General features: G+C 40.7%; 2 protein-coding genes across 2 annotated transcripts; both read right to left on the bottom strand.

Moving 5' to 3' along the window:
* Nucleotides 1-76: 76 nt before the first annotated feature.
* On the bottom strand, nucleotides 77-2,836 carry LOC111222758 (claudin-10-like). The gene is made up of 5 exons (XM_022746597.1): nucleotides 2,367-2,836; nucleotides 2,122-2,283; nucleotides 1,621-1,702; nucleotides 1,399-1,512; nucleotides 77-536 (listed from the first exon to the last, which is right to left on the bottom strand). Exons 1-5 carry the CDS (start codon nucleotides 2,596-2,598, stop codon nucleotides 140-142), a joined length of 987 nt encoding a protein of 328 aa, XP_022602318.1. The 5' UTR covers nucleotides 2,599-2,836; the 3' UTR covers nucleotides 77-139.
* Nucleotides 2,837-6,104: 3,268 nt separating this feature from the next.
* LOC111222663 (claudin-10-like) lies at nucleotides 6,105-8,591 on the bottom strand. The gene is made up of 5 exons (XM_022746464.1): nucleotides 8,327-8,591; nucleotides 7,428-7,589; nucleotides 7,225-7,306; nucleotides 7,010-7,114; nucleotides 6,105-6,234 (listed from the first exon to the last, which is right to left on the bottom strand). The coding sequence occupies exons 1-5, from the start codon at nucleotides 8,544-8,546 to the stop codon at nucleotides 6,105-6,107; spliced, it is 699 nt and encodes a 232-aa protein (XP_022602185.1). The 5' UTR covers nucleotides 8,547-8,591.
* Between the last annotated feature and the right edge of the window lie 4,049 nt (nucleotides 8,592-12,640).

Here is a 12,640-nt window from a genome sequence, read left to right on the forward strand (position 1 = left end):
TCAGTTTTTATTGATACAAAACACACACAATTGAATTTGCTTCAATCAAAGATTCATAAATTGAAGAGAAAAGCTTCAGATCACCTGCTTTTCACATTCATTAACATCTGTCCTTCACATCATCATGTGTCACATTTATTCAGATATAAGAGTTTTTGATGAACGGTGTCGTCTCGCTCCTTGAACTGCCCGACAGTGACGACACTGTGCGGCTGCTGCTGCTGCTCCTTGACTCAGACAAAGTTGATATGCTGGACCTCGACGATAGGCCGGACTCCGACCCTGACCCTGACCCCGATCCTGATCCGGACTTCGACCCTGCAGACCTGGTAGTTCGTCCAGTCTTCGACGACCTCCCTGACTTGGCTGTGCGTTCTGATCCTGAGGATATGCCGGACACGTCTGAGCGCTCAGACCTGGACGACAGCTCGGAAACAGAGGACACTTTGGTCTTGGAGGTGATCTCAGACACGGTGGACAGAGCAGTGGTGGACTTGTTTTGCTCAGGATCTGGTAGTGGGCGAACGTTGATTACCCTGAGGAGACAGACGGACGTAGTATTATCTAGTCTAAAAGAAAAAAATCTTCAACCATTCTTCCTAAAAAGGCAGAAGAAAGCAGCTGTGGCCTTTATAATCAGTCCATGTATGTGGTTCTGGTTTTAGTTTCCACCAGCTCCTGAGGGAAATAAACGGCTCTTTAGTTGCTAAATGCTCCACTGTGTTCACTAGGTAGAGGCCTGCAAACCAAAACAATAAGGTAAAAGATGCTAGAAGCTCTGCAGAACTGAGGGGAACTGAAGTGTTGATAATTCTACTAGCAGCCCCCTGCCCATAGAATCAGTCATGTGATCTATTGTTAATACAAAAACATTGATTATAGCTTCTTTGAGAAATTAAATTACTATAACGTCTGCTTGCCAGGTTATATTTATGCCTCTGTCTGTCACTCATCAGCAGTAGATTGTCTCTGGGTGTCAGAGAGGCTTTGGGAAGAGGACTATGGTGGTAAAAGTGAAACATTATATCTTGAGTATAGGAGTATGCTGCAGAATTGATCAGCACTGATTAACTGTAGATTTATGATCTCTGAGCGCCTTCTAGTGTTGAAACTGATTTATAGCATTCAGTTTTTTTCTTTCCTCATTTAACCAGGAAAGCTTTTAAAATCCCAGACCTCCGTTTGTTCGCACCAGTGGCTTCAGGGTTATACTGCAAGGCGAGAGGGAACATCTGCACCCTGCCATCTATAAAGTGCTCAGTGCTCACAGAGACTCATGAATCTGCGGTAATGAGTCACTGCAGCACACAGGACTCTGGTATTTATTGAGGAAGTGGAGATTGGAGTAGTTTATTCACTTCCCCTGACATGTTGCAACAATAACATGTCTGTACTCACGTGTCCTCTCTGCTACAGAGCGGCGTGCACACAGACCATAGGTAGAAAAAACCACCAGTCATGTGCAAAGCTGAGCCAACCCAGCCCAGGAACAGCGGGGTGCCAAGGTCATACCTAAAAACACAAGAGAGGTTAATATTTAAAAATTTCCTTTATGTTATTAAAAGTAATTTTTTATGAAACGCGCTACATAATATTTAACATTTAAGCTAGTTAACTTACTTCAGTCCATTAAAGTCAGGGTTGAAGTATTCTACTGAGACATACTGTGCGTAAACAGCGTACCCACATATGGACAGCAAACCTGAAGACAGATCATGTAAAGAGAAAAAAAGTTTGACAGGATTTAAATTAGAGTAATATGTATCTTTAAAGTATTTTTTTTAATTGTTGAGTATTACCCTAACTGCTTTTAGGTATCTTTAGATATAATTTACATAAAGAATATTATCTAATCAAGTACATTTTTTATTTAATGGGTTCAGAGATAATTTAGATAGTAGGCTACTTTTATTTGGCCTTAAACAGAACAATTCTATCATCGTTTTAGAAACAGGGCTATGAATAAATTATGGTTACTTTATGGCTATATTATTTGTTCTCCATCTTAGTTTAGCATGTTAGCATGCCACCGTTAGCTAATGAACACCAACCATCTGACCACCAGAATCTGCATCTAGGTAATGACTAATTAATGTTCTGTTATTAAAACTAGGCCTTTACCGCTGACTATGTGGCACCATCCACCAGCGTAGATCTTCTTGTACTTTGACCGGTCTTTTCCCCCAATGAAGGTGCATTCCATACCCAACAGACTGAGCACAAACCCCAGCATGCCCAGGGTGAGAGCGGCCATCAGCAGGCCTCGCACTATCTGGATGTGACCTGGAGTTACGCAGCAAAACGAGCATTAATAAACACACTCTGGATTTGTTAGATAGACACAGCACAAAGACTGTTTTACCCACCCTCCACAGACCAGAGCACGGGGTAGTCGTAACAGTTGCTGACAGCGGTTGAGTCCGTAAAGCAGGATCTCCACAGGCTGGACCAGTACCAGGCGACCTTGATTATGGAAGAGCCCCCCATGCCCCCAATGGAGGTGATCTTCCAGCCCTCCATAGCCATAGTGCAGGCCACAAAGATCCAGCCCAGCACCGACAGCAGGAAACCCCAGATCTGGACCACGCGGATCTGCATTGCACGGCTTCTTATTGAGTGGATTCCTATCTAGATTCCAGATCCAAGGAAGCTTATGTTTTGTTTTTTTAATCCTTGATCACTCATCCACAATCTAACTGTGATGGTTTTCCTTTCAGATGGCCGTCCTTTACTCATGCAGAGGCCGTGTTCATCTAGTTGTAATCCAAAATCAGAGAGATGTCGATGTGGCCTCCTACTCTGCTGCTCCTCTCAGGAAAAGGAGAGGACGACTGGATCTCAGGTATGAAACAGGGGTGTACTGTTGTTTCCAGGTATTACTGCACATGTGGGTGAGAGACATCAGTCGCTCAGGTTCCCATGGGCCACGGTTGTGAGTTTGAATCAAGACTGAGAGTGCTCACCTAAGCATGTATCTCAAATTACCAAAGACTTCATGCCCCCATCACACTGTCCTGCACTTTCCCTCAAGTGCAAACATGTAAGATCTGGTTGTAGCATTAGTCATACATCTTAAATCACATTTCTTTTTAATTATTTCACAGTGTTTTTGATTGATCCTGCAGTTACTGGCCTCATCAAACAGTTACATCCTTTAGAAACTTACAAATACAAATAAATGCCTAATTGAAAGAGTATTCCAGCAATCGGGTGGGTGCGGTTCATAACACTGGCTTTCTGTTAAAAATCTTAAGAGTTGAGTCAACAAGACAGAACCCTGATTTATTGATTTATTTAGCTTTTATTTATTCAGGTGAATCCCACTGAGATAGAAATCTCATTTTCAAGAGACCAAAAAAAAAATTCATGAACAGATAGTCCAAAAAGAATTTATAAAACAATTTAAATAATAAAATTACAAAGATGTTATGAAAATAACACACAAAGAAAATCTAAGACATATAAAATGCTAATGAAAAAGATTATGAAACACATTGATCCAGTGTGTAAAAAAAGCCTCATCAGTTAAAACAATTGCATCCTGTTTTGGGAAGGTTTAAAATCTTCTTTGTAAAATGTGGAAACTTATAAAAACTAATTGAATCCAGATTTTGCGATCCAGATCTAAAAAAACACATTATATTTTTGTGTTCACAGGGTAAATATTACTTGTGACAAGTAAACTGATCTTTGTGTGTAAAATTCATGGACTGGCCCTTTAAATTACTCAGAATCTGGACCATTTAAAACCGAATATAAATCACAAATATCTCTCGGTTCACATATAGTTTTACAGTTATATGACATTGCTTGACATTTGACCAAAAAACATAAAGTGTATATTTCTGACCTTTACATGTTCCATGAGATATATAATAACACTGCTGCCCTGACCGCGGCTGCTTGAAGCATCATTCTTGACTTTGCCGGCGGCTTTAAGCTGCTAGTTATTATTAATTTTACCAGGAGCGCAGTGTGCTGTAGGTCTCATAATTGCGGCACAACGTCTTTGTACTGTTATACTTAGAGTTAAATCTGAGGTAATGAGAGTTACGGGGAGTGATGAATGTTCCCTCAGGGATGAAAGAGCTCCTCTTTGTTTCCAGGTCCTCTCGGATTATGACAAAGTTATTGGTAGTGGCGGGGAGATATTGGGAATGGTGAACCGCTGGGTAGCTTTGATTAGCTTTAATTAGCACGACACTAAAGAAAAAAAAGAACAAAGGAGTTCTTATATGACCTGAGCTGACCAGGGTTAAGAGGTCAGATGTTCCCAGTCTTTTCTGCGTGTGACCCTTTAAATACAAAGCAGCGTCTTCTCGCAACATCTCGCCGTGTTTGATTGAATCTTTAGAGCCGTGAAGATCGAAATCTATAAAATTCACATATTAGAGAAGCACTCGCACATTTTCCTCTTACTTTTTTCTTTTTATTAAGTTGTTGGCAACGGTTCAACACACACGGACGTTTAAAGCATGTGTATCCTCCTGAGACCCAGAAGAAAAAGTGGTTTGAAAAAAAAAAACAAGAAAGAAAAATATTTTAAATTTATTTTTTATCACATGTCCCCTAAGTGGATGATTTCTGTTCGAAGTTCTCGTGCATCAGAAACCTGCTCATCCACGTGCTAGTTGAAGAACTGCTGGGTCTCAGGAGGATATTCCAATGGGGATCACCAAAGTCATTAGGATTTATCCTCTGAAGACCGTGAGTGTCTGTACATTTTAAATTCTAACTTGTGCTACAACTTGCACAGATGATCCCTTTCTCTTGGAAAAAATACTTTATAGTTTAAAAGAAAGGAAGAAACAGACACAACTTGAAAACCTCAACATCTGCTGTTGTGCAGACATTAATGGTTCTCAGATGAAAATAAAAACTACACAGTATTTCACTAGAAAACAAAGCAAAGATTAGAGTTCAACAGTTAATTTTCTTCCCCGGTGATCATCCCACAACCCCTTAGGTTCATCATGTGAGTCCTCATGGGGGTCCAGACTCCCGGGTTAGGAATTATTATATAATTATTATCTGTAATGATAAAGTAATGCAGACATTGGACCATACAATACTACCATTATATCAGTGAGCGTTGTGCAGAGCCCTGGATACCCGACACTTGTTTACGGATGCAAGGCGGCGGAAAGCACAGAGCAACTGCTCCCTGCCAGCTGGTTCAAGTATCCAACCTGTGGGCCAAGAGGTTTTGTGTAACATAGCCTGGGGTTCCTATTGATAATAATTCCTAGGTGGAGATGGATGGCCGATAGGAGGGGAAACCTCCGGTCGGGCCTCCAGCTCTGCACAGCCTTCTCTGGGGTCAGATGTGATGTAGTGACCCTCAGAGGTCAGATCAGTTTAGACGAGAGAAACGAGAATGTCTTCATATGATTCATCCGGGAGAGGATTAACTGAAATCACAGATGGTCAGTCAGGTCTTAAAAAGTCTATAAAAATCTATTTTTTAAATTTTCTTAGTTACTAAATTAAAGTTAAATTGATATTTGATCAAAAAAACACATTGAAATTTGTAATTATTTAAAAACAGCCTGTTTTAAATGATGTTTCCATTTGTGGAAAAATATAAAAATATAAGTTTATAAGCACTGAATATACAAAATCTTATTCATTTGACAAAAAGACAAAAAGTATGTGATAACCTCGAGTTTTAATGGAATAAATGTTAGAAAATGACTCTTTTAAATATTAATTTCCAATTGGGCTTTGACTCAAGAATTATGAATTATGAAGTGTGTGTCCAGTCCATCTGAGACTGGGACAGGAAAGGCCAGCTCGCTGAAGGTGACCTGAGAGTTTGAACTGTGTTTTTGTGCCAAATTAAATTTCCTGCCCCAAAAGAAAAACAAGCTTCTCTTTTGCATATGGTCCAGTGACGGAAATGTCCCCCCCCCCCCCAAAAAAAAAGCAGCCATATTTAAAGAAGAATCTGGCCACTGTGTAAACTGTGAGTTCTGGCACAAAAGTTCATATGCAAGTAAATGCTGTCCTTCGCTTTAACTGGTGAGAGAGTTTCCTATGAAAACAGAATATTGTAAGAAAATCCTCAATCAACTCATGTAATTGTAACTGAATAGAGTTCAATTTCACACATAGGCATTCCTTCCAAACTGTCTGGACGGCTCCCCTGTTTCCTTGTGGAGGCTGTTGGTCGTCTTGCTCTGCTTGTTGCGCGCTGTCGCGAATGACGCAGCTCCACCGTAGGAATATTCAGCTCTGCAAAAAAAAGGACCACAAAAAATTAAGCCTTTCAATCCTCAATTTAGTCAAGCACATCATTGTAGGGCTACCATGCTAAAATGCCCTTTGTAGATAATGAATAAAACATGCTAAACGTAAGGCAAAGTGGTTAACAGTCAAATTTCTGGCACCAGATCATGATAAATATTCCTTTATGTCTTCCCCCTTTTCTATTCCTCTGTCATTTCTTGCCCTATCCACAATATCACACTAAGAACCTACAGCAATGCTAGCAGCTCTGTGAGGCTGAAATTAGGCACAGCTAAATGCTAATATTGGCATGCATACATGTTCACAATGACAGTGCTAGCATGCTAATGTGTAGCAGGTACAGTGTTTACCTAACCTGACCCAGGAAGTCGACAAAAGAGAAGGCTGCTGTCTTATCTTGCCTGATGCAATACTTCCATATAGCTGCCCTCGGTCAAGGTGACCTTCACTTCCAAAAGGACCTTGTTGTAACAAAGGAAACATTCAGCCATCATTGGCCCCGTTACTAATCAAAATTACCATCATACAATTTGGCCTGTAGGTTTAGCAATTACGAGACAAGATGCTGACAGAGATTACTGGATGTTCTCGACTGTAACTGTATCGCAGTTAAAGTAATTATTTAAATTGCCTGATTGAGTTAGGAACTCAGTGCAGTTTAGAATTTGTCCAAATCAGATTTCCTCTAAGTCCTTGATGCCGATGACAGATGTGGGATCATGTTGTTAGCATCCAGCAGGTCAGAAACTGAGCAGCTTGCCTCATACTGAAGCCCTCAGACAGGGAGAGACAGAAGACAAGTCCTCCCAGGATGCACAGCACGGATCCAGCCCAACCGATGAAGAGAGCTGCTCCCAGCTCAAACCTGCAAGATTCACATGGAAAAAAAAGAAATGTACGACTGGACTTTGTTTCATCTGAATATGTGTTTGATCTGCTGTCAAACAAATCTTTATTTAAATCCTGGAAACTTACTTCTGAGCAACAAAGAGAGGATCAAAGAAGTCAGTTGTGATCCTGTGAGCATATATGGAGCATGCAGTCATGCAGCACAGGCCTATGGAGAGAAATAAGTGGATTTCTACTTCAAATTCTGACTGAAAACAAAGAAGAAGGCGCTGATAATGTAATATTGCACAATATTAATTTTATTCCAGAGCTTAAAATGCACATTTTACCTCCGAGGATGAAGTGGAAGCCTGAGAGGACGGTCAGACGAGCTTTGGTGGTCTCTGAGCCTCCTATCTTCGTGCACTTCATCCCCACCAGGGCGAGGATGGCACCGAAGAAACCCAGACACACAGAGGCGATCATCAGACCCCGACACACCTGGATGTAGGCTTCAAGACAGAGAGAGAGAGAGAAGAAGGTAGAAGGTGATGCTGCCTCCAAATAACCAAAAGCCATTTCACTCAAGTTAGTCAGCCAAAAAATTGTAACATCTTTAATCATCCCTCAGATTCATTGTAGGACCCTTTCGAAGGCCCCAACCCCAAGTTTGGGAACCACTGCTTTAAGCCAGAGGTTTGCAGGAAAAGTAAATGAGTTTAAATTTGCTTTAAACTTGTGTCATAGAGCGAAAAACCCATATAAAATGCGCTTCCTTTTCTCATGAGTAACGGCAAAAAACGAAGTGATTCTGCATGAATGTCTCACTTTGCCTCAAGACATTGGAAAATTCTGCACTTAAAAGCAAAGACCTCCCTAACTGTCACTAGCGAGTAATGGGAAGTGACAAGTGACCAGCGTGTGACCATATGACTTTCTCAGATTGCTTCATTCGGACACATTAGGAGGTTGTTGTGAGTCCAGCTCAGCTCCCTCACTGAAATATGCTTCTGGTGGCCTTTTAGTTTTAAATGTGGCCATTGTTTATGGCCTGGAGCCAGTGTCAGAAAGGGAAATATCAAGTTCCAAATGCTTTTGTTTACAATGGTGCTCATTCATCCAAAAACAACAGGTGTTGGGCATCACTGCTTCAGTCAGATGGAGACATAAAAATGAACAGAAGTCCGAAACATGCACAAAGATAGATGTACTTCTGCAAAAACAACAACCACAGTAACCCAGAACTCACCATCCAGAGCCAGCATCGAAGGAAAGTCTTTGCAGTTTGACACGCCAGTGGAGTCGGTCACACATGTTTTCCACAGGTTGGACCAGAAGGTAGCCGTGGTGATGACCGTCCCATCCACAGAGGACACCTTCCAGTAGTCTGTCGGCAGGGTGGACGACACCAGGATCCACCCGGAGACGGTCAGGAGAAAGGCGACAATCTCTGTCGCCATGTTGCCCATTCTTCCTCTGGCTCGGAGGTCCGGACTGGGGACGGGACGGAGATCTTTCCCTCTGAAGTGTCGGAGAGGAGGTGGGAGGGTCGGTCCCGGACAGGTGCGTCAGCACTGGCAGTTCTGCAGAACCTTTGCTTCTCTTTCACCTGCTCAGCCAAGCATCGACGTCCGAGAGCCAGCACTTTTCAATGCACATCATTCACTGACGCACAATCAGTTGTTGTATATCGTGTTTGTGTGCGGTGATGGGAGGGTGAAGGGGCGCGCACACTCGTCATCACTCTGCACGGCGTCCGTAGGGGTCTGCAAGGGGATCTGCAGAGGGAGGAAGTCTTTAATTGAAAGGATCTGAAAAGTCTGACAGAACAAGATAGGAAAGATTGTACGGTGAATTGAATGAATGAATGATGTGTTTTGTGTTCTTTTCTTTTTTTTTTTAATTTCAGTTAATTTCACAATGCTGCACCACAAGTTAGTTATCCGGTATTTCAAGACCTCGGCACTACACGAATGCAGTTTTAGCATGAAGTACAGATTTGTTCTGGTTCCATCTATACTGGTTTTACAGCGTCACAGCTCCATCAAGTGGCAGAAAGGAGAAACTGTTTCAAGCGCCCTGAAGCTGTGATGTTCAAAATGTGATTCTTTTTAAACCAAATGCATGATGTGCTGCTGGCGGTGGTGATCCCCTGAGTTTTGACCTCTTTTTCATTTGTCACATTTGTGGTTGTGGTTATGATGATGTTAGCATTCAGCCAAAAGCACTGATGTGCTGCTAGCATGGCTATTAGTCTTAGGTTCTTTATCTTTTTTTCCCAGTTGCTTTGGTAAAGTTTAGATTTGTACTACTGCCAATTTGAATGACAGAAACAAAGCTATTTCAAAAATATATCTATTTCTTTTAGCCATATATTTTGACTTCCCTACTTGTGTGCTCACTAATCAGTCTAAATAATTTATTTCAACAAGCAATAAAAATGTCCTGAGGGATTTTGCTGCGATGGCCTTGCTTGATCTAGTAGTACCTGTCGCTACTGGTGGCTAATGTTAGCTAATACCTTAGATTACCTTAGCAAACCATACATAGATAATGCTGTGAAGTGACAGTTCAGTTATGCTGACTTTATGACTCTTTTCTATTTGTGCTTTTATGTTTTATTATTTAGCTGCTACGTAGCTTAAACTATCAGGTGTTTAAATCTTTAATAACCGGCCAAAAACTGATGTATGATCACGATTGTACTTACTTAACTTATAGTACTTTGGTTAAATTCCACAGCTGCCTGTTTGTGTCTACTTAATTTCAAGTACAATTACTAGCAAAAGTAATATCTGATCGACTGCTTTCATATCTGTTTATATCCATAACACACACACACCAACACTAGCACCAATTCTTTCACTTTGTTATGTTCTTGTTAATCAGTGTCATATGATGTTCTGTGCTGGTTCCCTTTTCTAGTCTCAACACACCACTGTGTGATTAGGGTGTTGCTGTAGGTTCGCATGGTTTAATTAAATAATCATCATTGAAAACAAGGTGACCAGACACAACCCAGAGCAAGTAAATATATAGCAAATAGCAAATACATGATAGAACAACATTTAGTGGAGAAAGAAGCTAAGTAGAGCCCGAGTGACTTCCTGTGAGTCATGTCTCAGTGAACGCTTCCAAACAACTATGACAGTATAACTTGGGTAGGAGGGAAAGAGGCTTAGGAAGATAAAGCAGACAAAAAAATCTAAAGGTGTCAGAAAGTCAGTCAAAAAGTCAAATAACCCAATATATATACACATATATAAATGTATATGACATAACCTAATCAGTCCTCTGTAAATCTTTGGAAACAGAATGAGGCAGTAAACCAGGCACTAATTAATTAAATTCCTAATCTTTTACTGAAAAACTGTTTACACTTGTGGTTCGCCCTGCTTTTTTTTTTTCAACAAGGATTAGATCTAATCTGTTTGCAGAGAAAGAGGGTTTGTTTCCAGGGAAAATAATTACCTGAAATATTTCCTGAACCCTCCTGGTTGTGTTGTCCATGCTTTATTTTATGACCCCAGGATCAGGGCCAGTGGGGTCTGATCCTGGGGTCGTAAAATGGGCACGGGTAAAATATTCACATATTCACCATTCCAGGAAATCAAAACCCAGGTGTTCTACTGTCAGTAAACAACAGTCAGAAGGTCCCGAGAGATCGGTTTCTTAAATCTCTGGAGAGTTGAACCCTGGATGACACGTTTCTATGGCCGCTGTTGCCGAGCAATCTCGAAGGGGACTCTAATCCCGTAAACCTGCGAATGGAAAGGGAAGCAGCTGGAACAGGTTGTTATCTGTGTTAAACTGATGATGACATCCCATCACCGCCATGAATATGAGCATCAGATTATCTTAACCTCGGCTGGGAAAGCAGTAATTGCTAATGAAATAGGCACGTATTGTTGACATTGATAACATCGATATACAATAAACGAGAATTGCCTACCTATAAGAAATCTATTTGTCTAGAGTGTCCAGGCCACATGTCCGAGTTAAAAAGAAATGTGATTATAAAATCTTAACGTTTCATCTTGTGGCATCAGGTCAAGTTTTAATTTGTCCAGGATTGACATTTATTACCTTCCTATTCCCATCAGCTACATCTGTACTTTCTGTTTATTGCTTATTTTACTATTTTGGTGCCATAATCGTGTCAAAAATGCGAATGTATGCATAATATATAAATGAATTGTAAATTGTAAATGTATTTGTTTTGCTTCGGGGTGGCAGAAATCTATTGTTAGCTTGTGTGCTAGCTCTCGCCATAGCATTATGTGGTGTTAAAAGTAAAAGCCAAAGTAAGTTTAATTTTTTAGGGAGGTTCACTTTGAGTCTATGGCTTCTTGATCTCTCCTGTCACTTCTGTTTTACGTCTTTTATCTGCTTTTATGTTTCTAAGAGTACAAATAAACTCTCTGTCTTCTGATACTTCATTACTGTTTAGCGTATACATTGATTTAGTTTAGGTAGAGTCAAACTGTTGTAAGTTTACATCAGAGAATATATGGGCAAAACAGCAATGAAGTATCATAAGATACAGCAATACTTTACAGGGGAGAGTTTAATTTTTACAAGTGAACAAAGTGAGCACTTGAGGGAAGAAAAGAACCTGGGAATATACAAGGAAAAAATAGGCCTATCACTCGGTTGGGATATCATGGGAAAGGACTGTTGATCCCCTACAGATGAATGTTATTGGGCTGAGTTCAGCTGCCTGTAATAATCTCCTGCTGGCTTTTCTCCTTCAGCCCTTTTCCCAGTCGTTGCTGGCTAAACATCAACAGGAGGATAATGTGTAAGGTGTGAGGGGCAAGGCCGCTGCAGTCTGTTATCGTTAGATTGTCAGTGTCAGGATAATAGTTTAACTTGGTTGCATGTGACTGGATTTCTTTGAACGGTTTCCTTGAACACTGAAATGGAAGAGAAGGAGGGTGAAGAGGGTGGTGTTTTAGTCCTCCTACTCCCCTCTAGTTCTTTTATGTGCAGGAAACACCTGTAGTGTGTCAGAGGGTATCTGTCATCTACGACACGCTCTTTATTTATAGGATATCCTCTTTGTGTCCACATCAGGTGCCTGTGTGTTTGTGCAAGGGACCGGGACAACTGAGAGATGGAGGGCAAGCAAACACAACTTAGCTTGAAGGGAAATTTTAAAGTAATTTCCTTTTGCCATGGAATCACAAGAATTAGAAAACTGCCTAATTAAAGTTGCATATATAAGAACTGGCACACTGTATTTCCTCTTATGTCTTATGAGTTACAAGCCTGACAACCTGATATTTTGCTGAGTAATTCTGATTCTGAGGATTGCCACATGTCACGCAACACAAAGAGAAGTTTGACCTGTTTTTAATTTTACCCTCACAGTATATTTTTGAATGGCATAAGAGAAGATCTTGAACATTAATGAGTCAAATTCGTGGTATTTTTAAACTCCTACAAGCACATTTTCTTTCTTACTTGTGGATGTTGTTATCAAAGTAGACTTAAAACAATGGTTTAGTCAATTCCATCACAAGGGTTTTTCTTTATCACAAGGCCAACATTGTAAAGTGTG

The sequence above is a fragment of the Seriola dumerili genome, unplaced genomic scaffold, assembly GCF_002260705.1.
Source record: "Seriola dumerili isolate Sdu_G_001 unplaced genomic scaffold, Sdu_1.0 BDQW01000105.1, whole genome shotgun sequence".
Lineage (NCBI taxonomy): Eukaryota > Metazoa > Chordata > Actinopteri > Carangiformes > Carangidae > Seriola > Seriola dumerili.